Here is a 17,232-nt window from a genome sequence, read left to right as displayed (position 1 = left end):
GTGCAGTGAAATTTGTCAGTAGTGGTCAAGGACTTTGCTAAACACTGCATGCCTTGTTCCTCTTATCTGTATGAGAGAGTTACACGAGCCCACACACATCTTTATTAAAAATCACTATCCACCACTCCCTCATTCCACCAGGTGCACACTTGACCAAATATGGAGATGTTTTTCTCTCTGTTTTGATGAATTTGCTGTACAAAGCACTTCTGTAGTTTGACACCGATTGATTAGTTTTCATTGTAGATTAGCAAAATGTAGAGAAAAATTAAAATGAGTCATCACACTGAGTTTTTAGCCCCCGTTGGTCTTGGTCCGAAATGGAAGCTTGTGGATTTGGTCTCGATTTTTCCTGCACGTGCATGCGTGCGTGTGTCCACAACCATATCTTAGACATGTATGGACCGATTTTATTCGTACTTGGCACAAAGACAATACATGATGGTATACATATGCATGCCATTTTTTGACATCAGATCCAAGATGGCTGACTGGTGGCCCATTTTAGTTGTGAAAAACCCAATGTTGAACACGTCCTCAACCATTGCTCGGACATGCGTTTACCGATGTTGTTTAAACTGGCCACACAGATAAGGAATGATAGCTTACATATGCAGGCCATTTTTTTTTCGAGATCGGAGCCAGGATGGCCGACTGGTTGCCATTTTGTTACTTACATGTGTCCCCAAGCATTTCTCAGACATGCATGGTCTAATTCTGTTCAATCTTGGCACAAGCACAGTATGTGATTGGCATACATGTGCCTCTCACTTTATTTTGCCATCTGATCAAAGATGGCCGAATTTTAGACTGGCGGCCATTTTAGTTCTACATAAATATGGGCCAGCCCTTGAACTCCATACTGAAAAATTACTAAAACAACGGGGGCTATGACATTTTTGTCTTTTTTGCTTGTTTTTTTCATTATTTTCGGGAGTGATCGTGGCAGCGGCCTGGATCCTATACACTGCTCAAATAAATGGATGAATGGATGTGCAATTTGTGTAATAAATGAAGGTATTGGTGCGGAATTTCGATTTTAGCCGAGTCTTCAAAGCTGAGTAATGCAAAAATACAGAAGGGTCACCCGTCATTTTGAAGGGCTTTTCTGCCAGTAGGTGTATAAAACCGAAAAACACGATTGACTGATGTGTTTATTAAATGTGTCCTGTTTGAACTCGTCACGTACTGTAAATCTAGCAACTTTTTTTTACATGGATCATGAGGTACGTCATTATTGCACCATGAGTATGTTTCGGAGGATATGTTTTAACCCTTGTTGTGGACGGATTCAGACGAAACTTGGTGGAAAGGTTGGGTGTGTGACAAGGACGAAATGATTCGATTTAGGTGAAGATCCGCATCTGGATCCGGAGACGAGAATTTTTAAAGTGATTCTTCACGATTGAGATGTAGGACCAAAAATTATATATACAGTTATATATATATATATAGCATGATATCTCAAAAGGTTATGGACGGATTCAGACAAAACTTTGTCTTTTCTCAAAGTAACTTGATTTTCATGCAAAATAATGTTACGTTTTTGGGGTAGATGAAGGGATTTCATAAGAAAGATAGGATTGTATCGAGTTGTTTGTTCCGTAGGAGACATCTCAATGTAAATAAGTGGGGAGACTGTGAGCTTAAGTGTTACTTGTCACTACACGGAGTGGTGGGGGGGGGGGTCCATGTTAATTAGGTAGGAATCACAGATAACTTTCCCAGTATGTAATTGCCCCCCTGTGACTTTTCCCTTTGTTCTTATAACCAAAACTACGATAACAAACAAGCAAAACATGTCGAGGGAGCAGAAGCCACCTTCCTGGGTTTCCTGCGAGCAGGCCACACCACGGAGGTGGAGGATTGATGGGGTGACGTGAGACACATGAAGAGGAAGAGGGCATCGGAGGAGCAGATCAGATAGGAAGGTGGCAGAGTAATAGCCAAGGGAAGCATGCGGCCAGGAGAGGACGTTGGTCAGAGGATATGAAGGATCTCGCTTTTGCTCTCGGCACAACGAAGGCTGCACAATTCTAGTGTTCATGCTGTGTGAATTGGCTCGCATTCTGAGCAGGACCTTGGCCATTGACGAATCAGCGAAGCAGTGAAACGTGTACGTTTCTGAGGAGAGAAGGAGAGCGTGCCTCGTGGCCTCATCACGGGGCCTCAGAAATTCTCTCGTCGTGTGGGCCATTGTTGTGACCCGACCGGGTGCAAGAGAGGAACGGTCAGGATATTCGCTTGTGAAATGAAGCTGCATGGCAGTCTCTGCGCCTTTTTGCTAATTACCACTCACAAATTGCCTAACGTACATTTTTCCCGTGGCGAGAAGGTGGCTTGGCGCCATTTTGTTGGGCGCGTCTACGAAGCGCCTCAATTCCACATTCCATAAAGACCGTCTGGACCAAGCTAAGTGCCGGGATAAAAGGAGGGATTTTTATTTGATTCATTTTCCCCTTGTCTGTACTTAAGTCTGTGTGGAGGCGCCTCAATTAGATTTAGGTTACCTCACGTTTTTCTTTCACTGTTATAATTTGAATTATTGTCATTGTACATATTTGATTATTGTTATTAAATTATTATTTAGTTTTATTCAATTTGTTTGTGTCCGTGTATTTCTGCCATTCTGGTGCAGCGCTTAACTGTTTTCCCTTGCGCGCATTAATCTCCGAGAGTCTCGGCTGTAGGCCTCCAAGGGAGAAGTTTGGCAATCCGTCCGGGTCGGGGTTAAACCCCCTGGATACGACAATAATTTGAAGGTCTTTTGAACCCCGTTTTTTAAAAATTTTGTTATTTGGACACATTTGTGTTTGCATCTTGGATGGTTTCACAAAAATAATAACCCTGGTTTCCCAAAATTGAATACAACAAGAAACCACCTCTGTAACCTCATACAATGATCGTGATGTCAAAAAGACCTCCCAAGTACATTCAAAACAAGCCCTCAGTGTTTTTGTGTTGTCCTCCATCCAATCCCAGGTCATCCTGACGATTGAATTAGCTTGTTTAATTTTGAACATATCTTGACAGTAATTCAATCGTATTGTGATCTGAGGCATGCAGTCCTGCTTTCTTAATCGTTTTATAAGCTCTTGGAATACTTCCATAGCATTTATCGAGAATTCGACCCTCCCCTCCCCCATCATGTGGGTACACTCACATATTGATGATAGTCTCACACTGATGAAGTGGGTGTTAACTAACATTGATTAAAACTCCCCAATAATTAACTTCACAGCTCCAGGGGGAACCAGCTTCTAAATTTTGAATGATCTCAATAATTATTATTATAGCAGCAACATTCACATCAGCTGATGGACTGATATACACAACCATAACAAATAACTGTGCAAATTCACTTGGCAAATAAAAGGGATGAAGATCAACTGTCAAAAATTCTATATAATATCCTGTCAGTCCCCGCTCTTCGCAGAGGATACGTTCCTGAAAAATACCGTGACTGTCGAATCCGTGAACGTCAGGGCATTGTTTCAATAAAAAAGGGGGTTAGGTTTCCAGCGGTTCATGGTTCATAATATAAAGGGAACTCAAAAATCCCATGAATATGCCAATGAAAATGTGAAAAATGTCGCCAGATATGCCTCCGCCAATAGCCTTTCATTTCAACTTAAATACAGAATGGAGGTACAGAGATGGGGAGAGATGTAGATCTAAGAATTCCTCTCGCTTACTGACTACTCATTCATTAGCTGAGCATCATCTATCAGACTTCCACCATTCAATCCTGGAACATCTCCCTAAGAACAGCCCACAGCCTTCATTGGCCCAAAGTAATCTATACAGGTAGAGGGAACAATGTGCAAATGATATTCCTTGATGTGATTACTCTTTAAACCTGACTGATAACTTTTAAAGCTTCTTTAGTTAAATTGCTTAAAGGGAAAAAGATATAACTTATGGTGCTGAGGATTCGGCAATGGGAATGATGGCAGTTTCTTTACATGTGAGGAGCAAGGGAAGGATTGATGTCCATCATGACATACTATTTGGTGACTGAAGAGTCCAATTCGTGATTGGTTGGCTTTGTTGCAATTGCAGAGGAGGAGGCTTGCTTTTAAGAAAAGATTTGATTCTCTACATATTCTTTTTGACTGTCATAAACTGGCAAGTCGAATCAAAGGTTGAAGCAGCTTTCTCGTTGAGATTCACAATCAAACGGAAGACCAATAAGGAATCCGAAGAAGTAAAGAGCAAAGATGCAGTTATCAGGAGGAATCTGGTTAGGATTCTGGTTTCAGCTGCGACTTGACAACCCTCAAAAACCCAACCAGGAGGTGCAGCCAAGTGAGCCTTCTAGAAAACCTTCGGCAAGAATTCATGTCTCCTTTGATAGATAAACTAGAAGGCCACATTTCAACATTGCGATGACCACCAGATATGCCTCCGCCTACATTATTGCACATACTTGTACCAAGTTTGATTTAAATCCCTGAACCCAGACTCAAAATATTAAATAATTCTGGTTGCTATACCATGCATACGGTCAGGTTGAAATTAAAAACATGTGTTCCCCATGACTACTAGATCATAATTGTGACGTTTCACATTGATTGATGAAGCGGTTTAAGAAAAATATAGATTTTAAAGATTTTCATTCAATCCAATATGGCTGCCAGACCAATGTGACCTTTTAACTATTTGTGAACACCCTTGAAGCCCTACGGATTGGGAAGCATGTGGGTCAAGTTTCCCTTTGATCTGTCAAGCTGTTCTGGAGAAGATGATTTTTTTATTTTGGGGAAAATCAAACATGGCTGCCAAACCATGTGACCTATGACATCATAGTTTGAGAACATTTTGTTCCTCATGGATAGGCGATCACACCTGTAAAGTTTCGCCTCAATCTGTTCAGCTGTTTTGGAGAGGAAGATTTTTGAAGGTTTTTATGTTAAAAACAATATGGCTGCCAAACCACATGACTGATGATGTCATCATTTCCCACCCCTTCCCTCCCCCCCATATAATTTTGTCCTCAAAGTACTGATTTTTATTCGGAATAACAGAGGATCCCAAAGATGTACAGCTGGCTGTGGAAGCCACCTTTGACACGAGCTCAGCCGGGACGTGTCTCCGTGGCCGATTATGAGGCCTATAAGTTAGACACTAAATCTCTTCCAGTGAATTGTTCAGCACGAGTGGTATTCTGAGTCACTGCAAGGTTACATGTACGAGTCAAGACCTGCGTTATGCAAGTTCATCATCCAATATTGATTCTCAACCATTTTCACTATTCAGGTACATTTTTACCAAACTGTACAATTAATGTGAAAATTCCTGCCAATTTGATATTGTTGTGCACCACAAACTATATGTAATGACACAACACCATCTCACCAGGATGCAACCATTTACCGCCATCCCCCAAAATACCCAGAACGCTTGATGCAGCTGTGATTTCACTTTGGAAAGTAATTGCTGGAAGAAGCTTTCAACAAACAGAAGAAGCAATGTTAAACGAGAACGACACCCTGTAGTGCTAAACATTTTGTATCTCACTGATAGGCTGGATCTGTATCTGAACCTCAACCAAAATCAAATCGGCTTGTTCTTATCACCTACCCAACTCATCCACTAAGTTTCGTCCGAATCCGTCCATTCATTTTTGAGATGTCCTGCTCACAAACAAACAAACAAACAAGGGTGAAAACATAACCTCCGTCCATCTTCGGTGGCAGAGGTAACAAAGTAACAAAGCATGGGTCGGCCAAAGGCCCTCACAAAAAGGTCAACGCTTTGCACGTTTCTTGACAAATCGCTCCAACCAAAATAAATGCAAATATTTCACAAAAGCTATTTTATTGAACCAAATTTCATTCAAGCCTGAACAACTGCATAAATGACTATATAAAAAAATTAACATTACACTATCCATATTGATACAAACTAGCAAGTCAAAATATACAAAACAAGAGAATTTGAGGCAGTACAAGGCAATGCAATTGGTAACGCTGATTAACCAGGGTAATCAAATGGCCAAGGTAACACTCACCATGGATAAATGCAAATGTCTTTGGAAAATACCAACTGAACCATTATCACACATTGTTTAACCCTTATTGTACATTAACCCTAATCCTACATTGTTTAACCCTCATCACAGGCTTATCAGGCAATCATCAGAGGGTGGAATGTTTCAGTTTCACAGTATCAAATGACAATTCTTACACTTCGTCTTCATCAAATGATTAGCTTCAGAACAGCATCCAAAGGTACATCAGTGATCAAATAGTCAGGGTTTGAGAGAAGCACATCACCCAGATCATACCAAACACGTGACTGATGAAACCTGCCCTGTTTCCAGTATTCGCAGTGATGCCGCACATTGTGCCGACGGTTAATTGCTGCAATAAAAATGTCAGTGTCATCAATCATATATTCAAGAAATCCAGTCTTAACTTAACCGATAAATGATCAAAATCAATGCCCCTGAGAGTTGATTTACTATTGTACTTATAATTATTATTATTATTATTATTACGAGAGAGAGAGAAACTTTACCGTGTCGCCGATAACATGCACAGCGAGTCAAAGAATCCTTGTAATTCACATTAATCAGGAGATGATCCTTAAAATGAGATAATCAAACTGTTTTCAATACCAAGGTACAGTATGAACGTTTAGAAGAACAGACAGGTAAAGCGTCAGGAAGCCTGGAGCAGGAGAAGAGGAAGGTGATTAGAAAGAGCCTCTCAAGCCCAACAATCAACTATGCTAACATTACAGGGTCTAATGCAAGTTGTTGCATCAAATCCACAAATGACTTCTTCAGGCCTACAGTAAACAAAGGCTCCACTTCCATGAATGATACTGTGGAGTCAATTGAGAGTTAATGGCACAATGGACTTGGACTCCCAGAATGTTTTGTTTCACCTGCAGTTGATCAGATGGTTAACCACGTGGATCCAAACCCAAGGGTGAGAGATAAGAGCAGAAACCGCATAAGAAGCAGAGTCATCATGCTGTTCCAGTGTGATGACAATCACCAAGGCTTGTGAGTGCACGTGTGACTGAACTTGCAAACCAAGGAATCAAATGCAACCAAGTATACAAGTTTGCAATAACCTGGATGTTGTTGGGAGGATTCTCATTAAAAAAAAAAAATTGAAGGCACTGATGTCAGTCTTTCAACGATCATTGTGTTTCAATGATCGAGCCACCCTTTGTCATTTTGGTGCATCCACTGATGCCAGCATTCCTGCAATCCGGAAGACCAATGTCATCAAAGATGGGCATCCAGGAGATACCAGGTTGAGCAAATTTGATTAAAGCAGCAGACCGAGGTGCATCAAATGACGACTGCAACCTTTCTGAATGTCTACAATAATTTGGTTCTCAATTGGTCCCTGGAATTCCAAAAAACGTTGTCATCATGTTTGTAAGGCACCTGGACCCCTTCCAGCAGGTTTCTTGCCAGGAGGCAATGGTGGAGGCCTGTGAGAGAAACCAGACAAGTTACATTCATTTAAAATATATAGTTTAAGAATTTCTTTTAGCAGCAGTTAGTTCCACCTGTCATCATGAACAACAAGTAGTCCCAAACAGAAAAATAATTCCAAAGAAAGAGATCAGAAAGTTTCCAAAAGGAAAGCATCATCGGTGAAAAGAACGATTTCGCACACATTTTCCTTGTCCTGACCTGGATGGAGCGAAACGGGTACCCTCAGGGTAGCGTGGGACATTAGGAATGCTTGTGCTTGGTAAAATCACTGTTTTGCTTCCTGGGTCCACTGGCAGAGGCTTCTGGGGCGGTGGGGGCTTGGCAGGACGCTGTGAAAAGGTTTGACTTTTATGAAAATGAGATTCATACATCCTGACCCAAGATTTTATTTATATACAAAGTTGAGGCATGTGGAAGAGGCAGAACACAAGAGCTCGAATGCAATGGAAAGCACAGAGACACACCAACGGCAGGGTAAAGAGGAAGAACCGACAGAGGGAAGAATGAGATGTGAATCGCTATCTCAAAGCCCTGGAGGGAAAAATGTAATTGAACACACTGAGGAAGTTGGTTCCACAGGCAATGCAAAAACAGGAACAAATGAGTTGAGCAGTGAGCCTGGATTTTGGGAGTTTGACCACAGGTGGGTGACTGACAGACCATATATATGCACCCTGCAAAAAACCGGGAGATAGAGAACGCAAGACGAGAAACAAGGTGGAAGAAAACAGAGGCTACCAAACTGTCTGTGATGTGGGAGTGAATGAATTGGCAGGTTGAAGGATGCCCGATAAGCAGCTGGTTTTGGAGGCAAACTTGGCTGTGTGATTTGCCCAATAAAGATCATTGCTGATAAGCCTCGTGGCAAGCCTCAAACCCTGGATCCGCAATAATATAAATAAAAAAGAGGGGAAAGTGCCCTTTCGAGGGTGCGGTGGTGGATGAAAATACCCTAAGGACAATCCCTGGGTCAGACTTGGTCTGTGTGCCAAATGTGGTGGTTGTCAGCCCAGCAGTGAGACAGACAGACAGACAGACAGACAGACAGACAGACAGACAGACAGACAGACAGACAGACAGACAGACAGACAGACAAATTTTGTCAGATTAGTTTTGCTTGTCACTGTGCAGCAGTTTTCTTTTTCCTCCCATTTTCTCCCTCTAATAAATCCCTGTGTTTGATGAGAACTTGTGTGGTGATTAGGAATGCGCTACGTACCACTGAGCAAGCATTGGTTTAATAATGCGTGAGACACGTAGATTGGGTCCACGCTTAAACGTCTCAACGCAGAATGCCGACAAGCTTCGTTCCATGACCAGCAGTAGTCGTTCAGTTGGGGTTAATTTGGCACGACGATATCCATCAAATTAACACGGAGGATGTGGAGATCTTTTCGTCCCATACCCATCGTAACAATAAGACCGTCGTTGAATGACATTTACTTTTGGCACGACCGTAGTTGAAGGCGCACAACAGTAACAATATATTCCACCTTCTCTTGAGCAGAGTTTGCTGTGGTGCAATTTGTAATTGGCAAAGGGCCATGAGAGAGAGCAAACATCAGAAGTAGAATTGATAAGGTGCCACTTGGACTTGAAGGAGTCAGGATTGAGAGTTTAGCCGTGCGGTTGGCCACTTGTTGTTTTCTGGCTTTCCAAAGAGTGGACATAAAAGTTGTGGAAATTTATCTGAGATTACTTCAAGGCAAGTTGTTTCCACTTGTTCTGTTGCGTTCTGATCCGTTCAGTGTTCCAACTCTTCCACAAGCCTTGACATTGTATAAAAAGTAACTGCCTCACTACAGGATTCAGAGTATCAGGGATGAGAGCATGGGTGCGGTAGTGGTTGAATTGTTCGGAAAACTCTCAGTCCCTGCCAGCCAGCCCAAATGAACAAAAACTCTGTGGAACTGAAGTGGCTTTATGACAATAGCAAGAGCAATGTGGACTCTTGTTGTCGTGGAGAAACAAGAGATGTTCGAAGAATAGTTGGTCATTACCAGATCAAGAAGGGAGGATTTGCCATTGGCAGAAATCCAGGTCAGAAAGTTCACAGATTGGGTCTGGTTCATGCTGTGATGGGAGTCCTTTGCTACAGTCAGAGGTTGTCGAGGTACCAACTCCTAGCCAGTTGGCATGGTGACGGTTCGAATCATGACAAGTAAGAAGGAGTTGGGATAGTTGTTTCACGATGGCAAAGAGGGAAAGGAAGAAGAAAAATGTAAATTAAGTCGTCACTGTTAGGAGTCGAGGAAGAAATGGTTGTGGAGGGCCAAGTTTCAACAAAGGTATCCCTGGGGGTTTGGAGCTGCGAGAGCACTACAAGGACAATGAGAAATGCAGTTTGTTCTGCAAATTTCAACTCTACCACCAGGACATCGGTCAAAATGGAGGAGAAATTAGTTGGGGAAAGTGACACAGACATCAGGGATATCCTGTGGGAGGAATTATTCTGTTAAAAAGATAGTCGTGCTGGGTTTATCAACAGCAGTCTTCATTGGCAGATGTTAGATTGAAGCAGAGGTCTCTGATGTTGGAATTCCATGCATTCAGGATGGGAACAGGTGGAGTTGGCAGGGTGGAGAATATGGGGTAGGAGAAGAGGTAGTAGACAGGCAGGGTGATCAAACATGGGATGATGGGGCAAGGGAACCCAGCAGACCCCCCCAAAAAAAGAAAATGCATTGAAACATTGCAGACAAGTCCTTGAGTAGCATGAAGGAAAGGCAATAGGGGGAAGGGGAGGAGAGAGGGAGGGGAGAGAGAGAGAGAGAGAGAGAGAGAGAGAGAGAGAGAGAGAGAGAGAGAGAGAGAGAGAGAGAGAGAGAGAGAGAGAGAGAGAGAGAGAGAGACAGAGAGAGAGAGAGAGAGAGAGAGAGAGAGAGAGAGAGAGAGAGAGAGAGAGAGAGAGAGAGAGAGAGAGAGAGAGAGAGAGAGAGAGAGAGAGAGAGAGAGAGAGAGAGAGACAGAGACAGAGACAGAGATGGACAAGGGGAGAGAGAGAGTAGTGGAGCAAGGAAGGGCGGGGGAGTGAAATTGGGGGGAGAGTAAGGAGGGGGGAAGAATGACACCTCACCACATGTCACTATACACTCCAGGAGGGAGAGGGGAGAGAGAGGAAGGGGAGGGGAGAGAGAGAGAGAGAGAGAGAGAGAGAGACAGAGAGAGAGAGAGAGAGAGAGAGAGAGAGAGAGAGAGAGGTGGAAGAGCAAGGAAGGGTGGGCAAGGTAGGAGGGAGAGCGAGGAAGCGGGGGTGGGGGGGGGGAGCGACATCTCAAAATTGAGTGGAAATTTTTCAAAAAGTAAATTAATTAATATAATATATTATTGCAATATTTTCCAATTCTCTCTTGAACTCATAGTTCATTGTCCCGTTTCTTTGCTCATTCAAATCCTCCCGTTATGTTAATTGTTCTTTTAATTTGATCTTCAATTTAATTTATTTTGCTTTCCTAACTCCAGAGAATAGCCCACGGAGAACCCAGCCATGGCCATGGGAGCCCTCGTGGTCCTCCTGATTGTTAATTATTTTTATTGCACTCACACTTTCTGCACATTCCTTCATGTTTTCTTCACTCAATATACCTAATTTTCCGAACAATAGAAAAAGCTAAATTTAATGCTTTGGCAATTTCTAAATATGGAGTAAGAGGGATCACAGCCATGCTTGCTTAAAGTAAATACCTAAATACGTCGAGTTATAAGAATCGTTAATTTATTTTAATTTTCACACAATATTTTGACAATTAATTACTCCATATGCCCCCTCCTCAAATCCGAAGACAGATTTTGATTATATACTTTATTTAGTCCATGGGAGGACATCATGGTTTCAAGGCAAGGCATTTTTGAGCAAGCTGAAACAAATGGCAGCTTAAGACCCCCCCCCCCCCCGAGAGGGGAAGTGGGCTGACCAAGAATAAGCCTGTTTTTGTTTTTTTCATGATGAAATGAGTTCATTATCTTCAAAAGGGGGTGTTTAAATTTACCAAAATACACAATCTTCATTCTTGCACTCCCATGCAGTTCCATTTGTGTGCATGAAAAGTTTCGGGCCATGGTTTTGGTTTCATGGTTTCGGGCTAGGTTTCATTGTTTTCGAGTTATGGAGGAGACACACTGATACACATTATTATTTTTATATGTATTAATAGAGAGATGTAATACGTTATTGTCAAGTGTTAGGGAATACCTGAACAGAGTGTGTCGAATGGAGTTCAGAGTGATGGGTCTGGCTCGATGATTGTCCATCCCTGCCAAATCCAAAAGATCAACAACATGAAGAAAAACGAAGCATAAAACAAGTCTGCACACTTTATAACTTATACAATGGATATCCACTTGAAGCAACATCGTCACGTTGAGGAAGCAATGAAAATAAATAATAGATTTCCCCAAACAGGAGTTCAGAAAGTATTAAGTTTATGGCCAAGAGAGATGGAAAGGTGAGGCTGACATTTTGGCAGTTACCTTTCATCAGAGCAAAATGATGAAATGTGGGTTGAGGGAGGATTATAAAGGAAGGGATGAGATTCTTTACAGAAAAGTTAGTTCAAGGCTGTGAGAGAGATTCAAGGGTCAGTAGGCGGGGCTGGCATGAGAGAAGTGACACCATTAAATGGCAAGGTCGAACACAAGATCTTGGATGGGGGTAAAATGTCAATGGAGGGAATTTCTACCATGACAGGCAATATAGATAAATTTAAATGAATGAAGAAACCAGAAAAGGGTGGAAATTTGTCAAAGATGAAGAATGAAAGAAAACTGTTGGGATAAGAAAATCAAATCAAAGAAAACGTTCTTTGATCTCGTTGGGTGTGAATGTGCTGAGTTTAAAAAATAAATTTTAACTCTTTGTGTTTATCAGTGTTGGTGATGCTTCGATGCAAACTAACACCACAGACGATGATGATGATGATGAGTTGAAATGAATGTAGGGTCAAAATGAGAAGCTATTGGTTTGGAAACATCTGTACTATTGGTTCGTACACCCAGTAGGTGTTCTCAAGAAAACACCCAGTATGTCCTCTCTATCTGATGTAGTTTGTTGGAGAGGAGTGACACAGAGATGTAGCATGTACGTGAAACATCTAAACGTGTCTGCTTGGAGGTCCAGTTGGCAACGATACCTGATGTGGACAATTTCAAATTCCTGTCCCGTTTAAAAGAAACGAGGGGCTTGTGGAAAGTTTGAAATGTTTTTGGAATCATTCTGCAACAGCTTGAAGTTTCTTTTGAATGATGTTATTCTTTGGATGATGACTGAAATTGTAAGGGTAAGAAGCCATAGGAAATGGAATTATTTCTTCAATTTTTGGTTTTGAAGATTGTGGAAAGCCTTTCTTGGAGTGTTGTGAGATCTACCATGAGAGCTATGTCTTCAAAACGTTATCATTGAGACTGAAATTCTCAGCTGCCCAAAACATCAGCCACAGGTTGTTTCTCACGGCAGTAAACTCAACGCTTTCTCAACTCCTGCTTGGGGAAATCTATTGTTGCCTTTTCCACCGAGTACTGCTTCATTCATCTTTACCAAATCAGGTATTCCTCATTCATGAAAATAAATATTCTGATGTTTATACAAAGCATGATCAATGTACCATTCAATGAAATAAGGGGGATGAGGTAATATATTTGATGTGAGAGTGATAAAAGTCACAACATTGAGAGTGATGAAGAAAGACAGGGCTTAATGATCGTTCATAATTCAATGCTAGGATAAAGGGACTTTAAAAGGAGGCCGAACAAGGAAATGATTCTGGAACATGTTGCCACGGAGAAGTTTCAGGATCGTTATCTGTTACAACTTCTTTGGAGCTCAATTTGATGAAATTAGAAAGGCAAAGCACAAAAACTATTCGAAAGTGGGACTTGCAATGACTGTGATTATCTTAAATATTTTACTAAAGCATTTTCCTGCTTCCCTCCAAACAGGGGGTTATATGAACAAATAAAATGTCAGATGTTCAAGGTGAATGACTGCAAGGCACCAAGAATGACACAAAATCCGGTTTTTCTTGCATTGCTATAATATATGAAAAAACCCCAAAATAAACATTTTCTATGAAAACAGAGTGGATGCAGGGATGACCTCGAAATATCTATACTCACGGGGTATGCCTCCACATTGTTAGCAATAACGAACCATACTTCACTGTTGTCTCAGGTAACTTACCTGCATTTGGCTTTTCATTTATTTATATTTTCATTTATGGATGCTTTCCAATGGTTCTGTGATTTTTCCCAGTGTATTAGCTTCGATGTCCGTCGACGCACAAAATTACCGTACATCCCCCATTGTTTCGTGTTGCTCAACTGCATTTTAAAAATTTATTTATTTTAATTTATTTATATTTTTGTTTACGGATGCTTTCTAAGAGTTCTGTGATTTTCCCCGGTGTATCAGCTTTGATGTCCATCGGCATGCAAAATTTCAGCTTTTTACGTCACCCGAAAGGTACCGATCTTTAACACCAGTCAGTGAGCGAGTGCTTAGAATAAGCCTTCTATCTTAGATGTCATGGAGGGAAAGTGAAATGATGCATGTACTAAATTTATGAATGTGTAATTGTATGTACCATATGTATGTATGCATGTATGTATGTCATTTCGTGCTCCGAAAGGATTTGACCGAGGGAAGCTGAAACTTCCAGCAATTAATGAGGGTACTCTGAAGTTGTGCCTGTGCAAGTTTCGTTTGATTCCATGAAGTTTGGATTTTTTTTTTTTCGCACATCTTGGCATTTTCTTCCTTTTGGGGAGGGGTTTGTGGGTGGGGGAGGGAAGTGTCGCAAGTTTTCCAAAAGTCTGATAAGGCCAAATTGCAGAAAATTTCATAAAATAAAAGTTGCATGAAATGGTCGATTTAGTGGGGGCAAAGTTATTCAGGTCTTGAAAATATTGAATACTTTGGCCAGAATTCCTGGGGGGGGAAAAGGAAAAGAAATTTTATTTGGGGAAAATACATTGTTAGCATCTGGCCACTCCCATCAGGAGCATGTGTTTCTAGTAAAACAACAAAATAATAGAAACAAGATCGAGATTATGAGGAATTGACAGTTAACATTCACAACTCCTTTCAATCAGCATTCCCTCCATTGCACCTGAACAGGAAGGAAAGAGTCGCCAATGATGACTGTCAATTGCTAATTATCTAGATCTTGCATGTACTATTTTTACGCTGTTCCTACATTTCAGAGGAAATGTTTTTGTCATTTCTAGTTTCTTAAGTTTTTATTCCACGCAAGCAAATTCAATTCACTTAAAATTACCTTATACTGATCATATGGTCAATAGCAATACCCCCTTCCTTTCTGGACATTGATGATCGATTAAAAAAAAAAAACATTTTTAAACACAACTCAGCACGAATGGACCACGACTGCTACATATTGTAATTCTTCATCATAAGAGTCGGTCAATCGCTCGATGAAGCAAGCACCTTGGTTCTGCACAAGTCACATATGACTACTACGAGCAGGTTGTGACATGTACTCTATACTGGCATAGAACCCGTCGCTTTGCTGACGGCAGATGAACAATATAACTTGTATATGTTGCTGTACAGTAACACAGTTTATTGACAGTCAATATTTGCAATATATTGTTTTTTTCAGAAAAAATTTGTTTACTGCTAACAACCCAGCATTACTTTTAGTAATATGCACCCTTATTCGCTAAAAAGCAATATCATTAATTTGTTTCATGTTCCCAGGGATCAGATTTTACGAGGTTTTTTTTTTTTTTGGAAGTTGCAAAATACAATTGTCATTGAGTCCTGAATAATACACCACCATAAAGGCCGAGCTGAGTGAGAGACATAATGGCGAATGACGTCCCAAATGTAATGCTGTCATACTACTTCATCTTCTTGCTAAATTCGTCATCCTGATGCCTAACATTTGGCATTCAGCTCATCACGTACGGGCGTCAGATAGTCAGTTAGCATTAGATAGATGGGTTATGGTGTTAAAAAGCAGTCAGCGAAGCGACAGGATGGGTTGAGTGCTGGACGCCAGGATGACGTGCATGTCCGTAGAGGTCGACTGTAGCATTAGACGTAATGCCGAATGACACCCCAGTGAAAATAATGTCACAAACAGGGACGGATGGACGGATCAATCCAGCGACATATATATATATATATATATATATATATATATATATATATATATATATATATATATATATATATATATATATATATATATATATATATATTAGTGATGAATGCCACACATAGAATGCTTACAGAGTTCACTGCAGTAGATTAAAAACTTTCTCGTGAAGGTTTAGTGCACGATTTCGCTTGCATTGCTTTCACCAATAACCGGCACTTGTTCAATCCAGAGAATGGCATGATGAGGTGCTTCATGAGCTTAATACTCCTTTTTAAAGAAGTAGTGCACCAAGACCATGACCCTTTAATATGACAGTGTTGAAGAAGGCGTGAAACTTCTTGGGGAACTTCTTAGATACTGATCTGGAATCCTCACATCACAGATTTGTGATTGGATAACTTTCTAGATCTTGGTTAACTTTGTGGAGATGTGTGCCAAGGTCCTGAGTCATATTCAGCACAGCTCAATGTTACGGACAGTTTTTAGATTCTCCATTCATGAAGCGTGCACTTCAACTCATTGATTTTAAGAACCAGTGTTGTCTGCTTCCTCATATTGACTGAAACATATTGGACAGGTTTCCTTCAACATCTTGATCAGAATCAGCAACTTTGTCCAAGAAGAGTGGCACCAACTTTCCTTGCTGAGCCGTGCTTTTCACGAGGTTGTAAACTCGAGTGGACAGCTCTCGCAGTTCTTTCGACCACAAGAGAAAGAATATGTACTGGGGATCCTTCTGGAATCTGGAGTCTTTGTTTAACAGGAAAGACTTGCCATATTAACTGAAAGTTACATCTTCCCTGATTGCTTTGGCCAACATGATGCTGCCTGTGCTGTCTACTGTTTTAATGACTTATTTTGCAACATAGTCATCGATGCATGTGTTATTAGTGTCCTTGTACAGCCAGTTAGTTTCACTCAGATTGATTAATTATTGCAGACTTGACAGCAGAGACATGAACAATGGTTTGCTACACTACCTTCTGTTTTGATGGAAGCCCATTAACATTGATGTACAGTTCAGGATTTGGGAGATGCATTTCCCTTTCCTGCCAGCCTGGGTTGTTATCCCCAGGCTTTTTGAAAAAAAATGGGGGGGGGGGGTCTTGTAATTAACTATGTCTTTCTGTCTGTGTGTCTGTCTTTCCATTAATCATTCTCCTCCTCAACGGCTGTGGAGAAATTTGCCAAACTTGGTTGTTATGATCACCACATGGCAAGAAGGTGCAAGAGCTAAATCTATTTTGGCCCCGTCAAAAGGTCAAATAGCAAAAACTGTAATTAGGGCACATAATGAAACATATTTAAATGAAACTTTGTATATGCAATCAACATTGGGGGACACATGAAATATGTAACCATTTTTGGGATTTGACACCTGATCCATGGTCCCAGGGAGGGGTTGGGGGACTTACGGTCAGAATTGGGGAAAAAACAAAATTGAATTCTAAATTAATTGGGTAATTCCTGGGGGAACATTATGCCATCTTCCAACTTTGCTGTAGGTGGGAAGCATGGGGATTTGCGATGGCACACCATTGACTCCACTCCAGTTGAATTTTTCAGTAATCTTTACTTGACAGGGTGTGTCCCAAGTTGTCTTCAGCGGTAAAGGTAGGAAGAACATAGTTCCTTTACAAGCCCTCAAGG

General features: G+C 41.1%; 1 protein-coding gene across 10 annotated transcripts in view; it reads right to left on the bottom strand.

Annotated features, from left to right (window-relative positions):
- Positions 1 to 5,803: 5,803 nt before the first annotated feature.
- LOC147033930 (disintegrin and metalloproteinase domain-containing protein 12-like) overlaps positions 5,804 to 17,232 on the bottom strand; it is a 135,776-nt gene continuing 124,347 nt past the window's right edge. For all 10 annotated transcript variants that reach the window (XM_085873424.1, XM_085873430.1, XM_085873439.1 and 7 more), the window contains 3 exons: positions 11,655 to 11,715; positions 7,661 to 7,791; positions 5,804 to 7,455 (listed from right to left, as the gene is read on the bottom strand). In XM_085873424.1, coding sequence (XP_085729550.1) covers positions 7,392 to 7,455; positions 7,661 to 7,791; positions 11,655 to 11,715 — 256 coding nt within the window. In that variant the 3' untranslated portion in view covers positions 5,804 to 7,391. The remainder of the gene's footprint in view (positions 7,456 to 7,660; positions 7,792 to 11,654; positions 11,716 to 17,232) is intronic.

This window comes from Eptatretus burgeri, chromosome 1 (genome assembly GCF_056783735.1).
Source record: "Eptatretus burgeri isolate ZD-2024b chromosome 1, Ebu_testis_v1, whole genome shotgun sequence".
In the NCBI taxonomy this organism is placed as follows: domain Eukaryota; kingdom Metazoa; phylum Chordata; class Myxini; order Myxiniformes; family Myxinidae; genus Eptatretus; species Eptatretus burgeri.
Note: the sequence above shows the minus strand (reverse complement) of the source record. Positions and strands in the feature narration are given on the sequence as shown.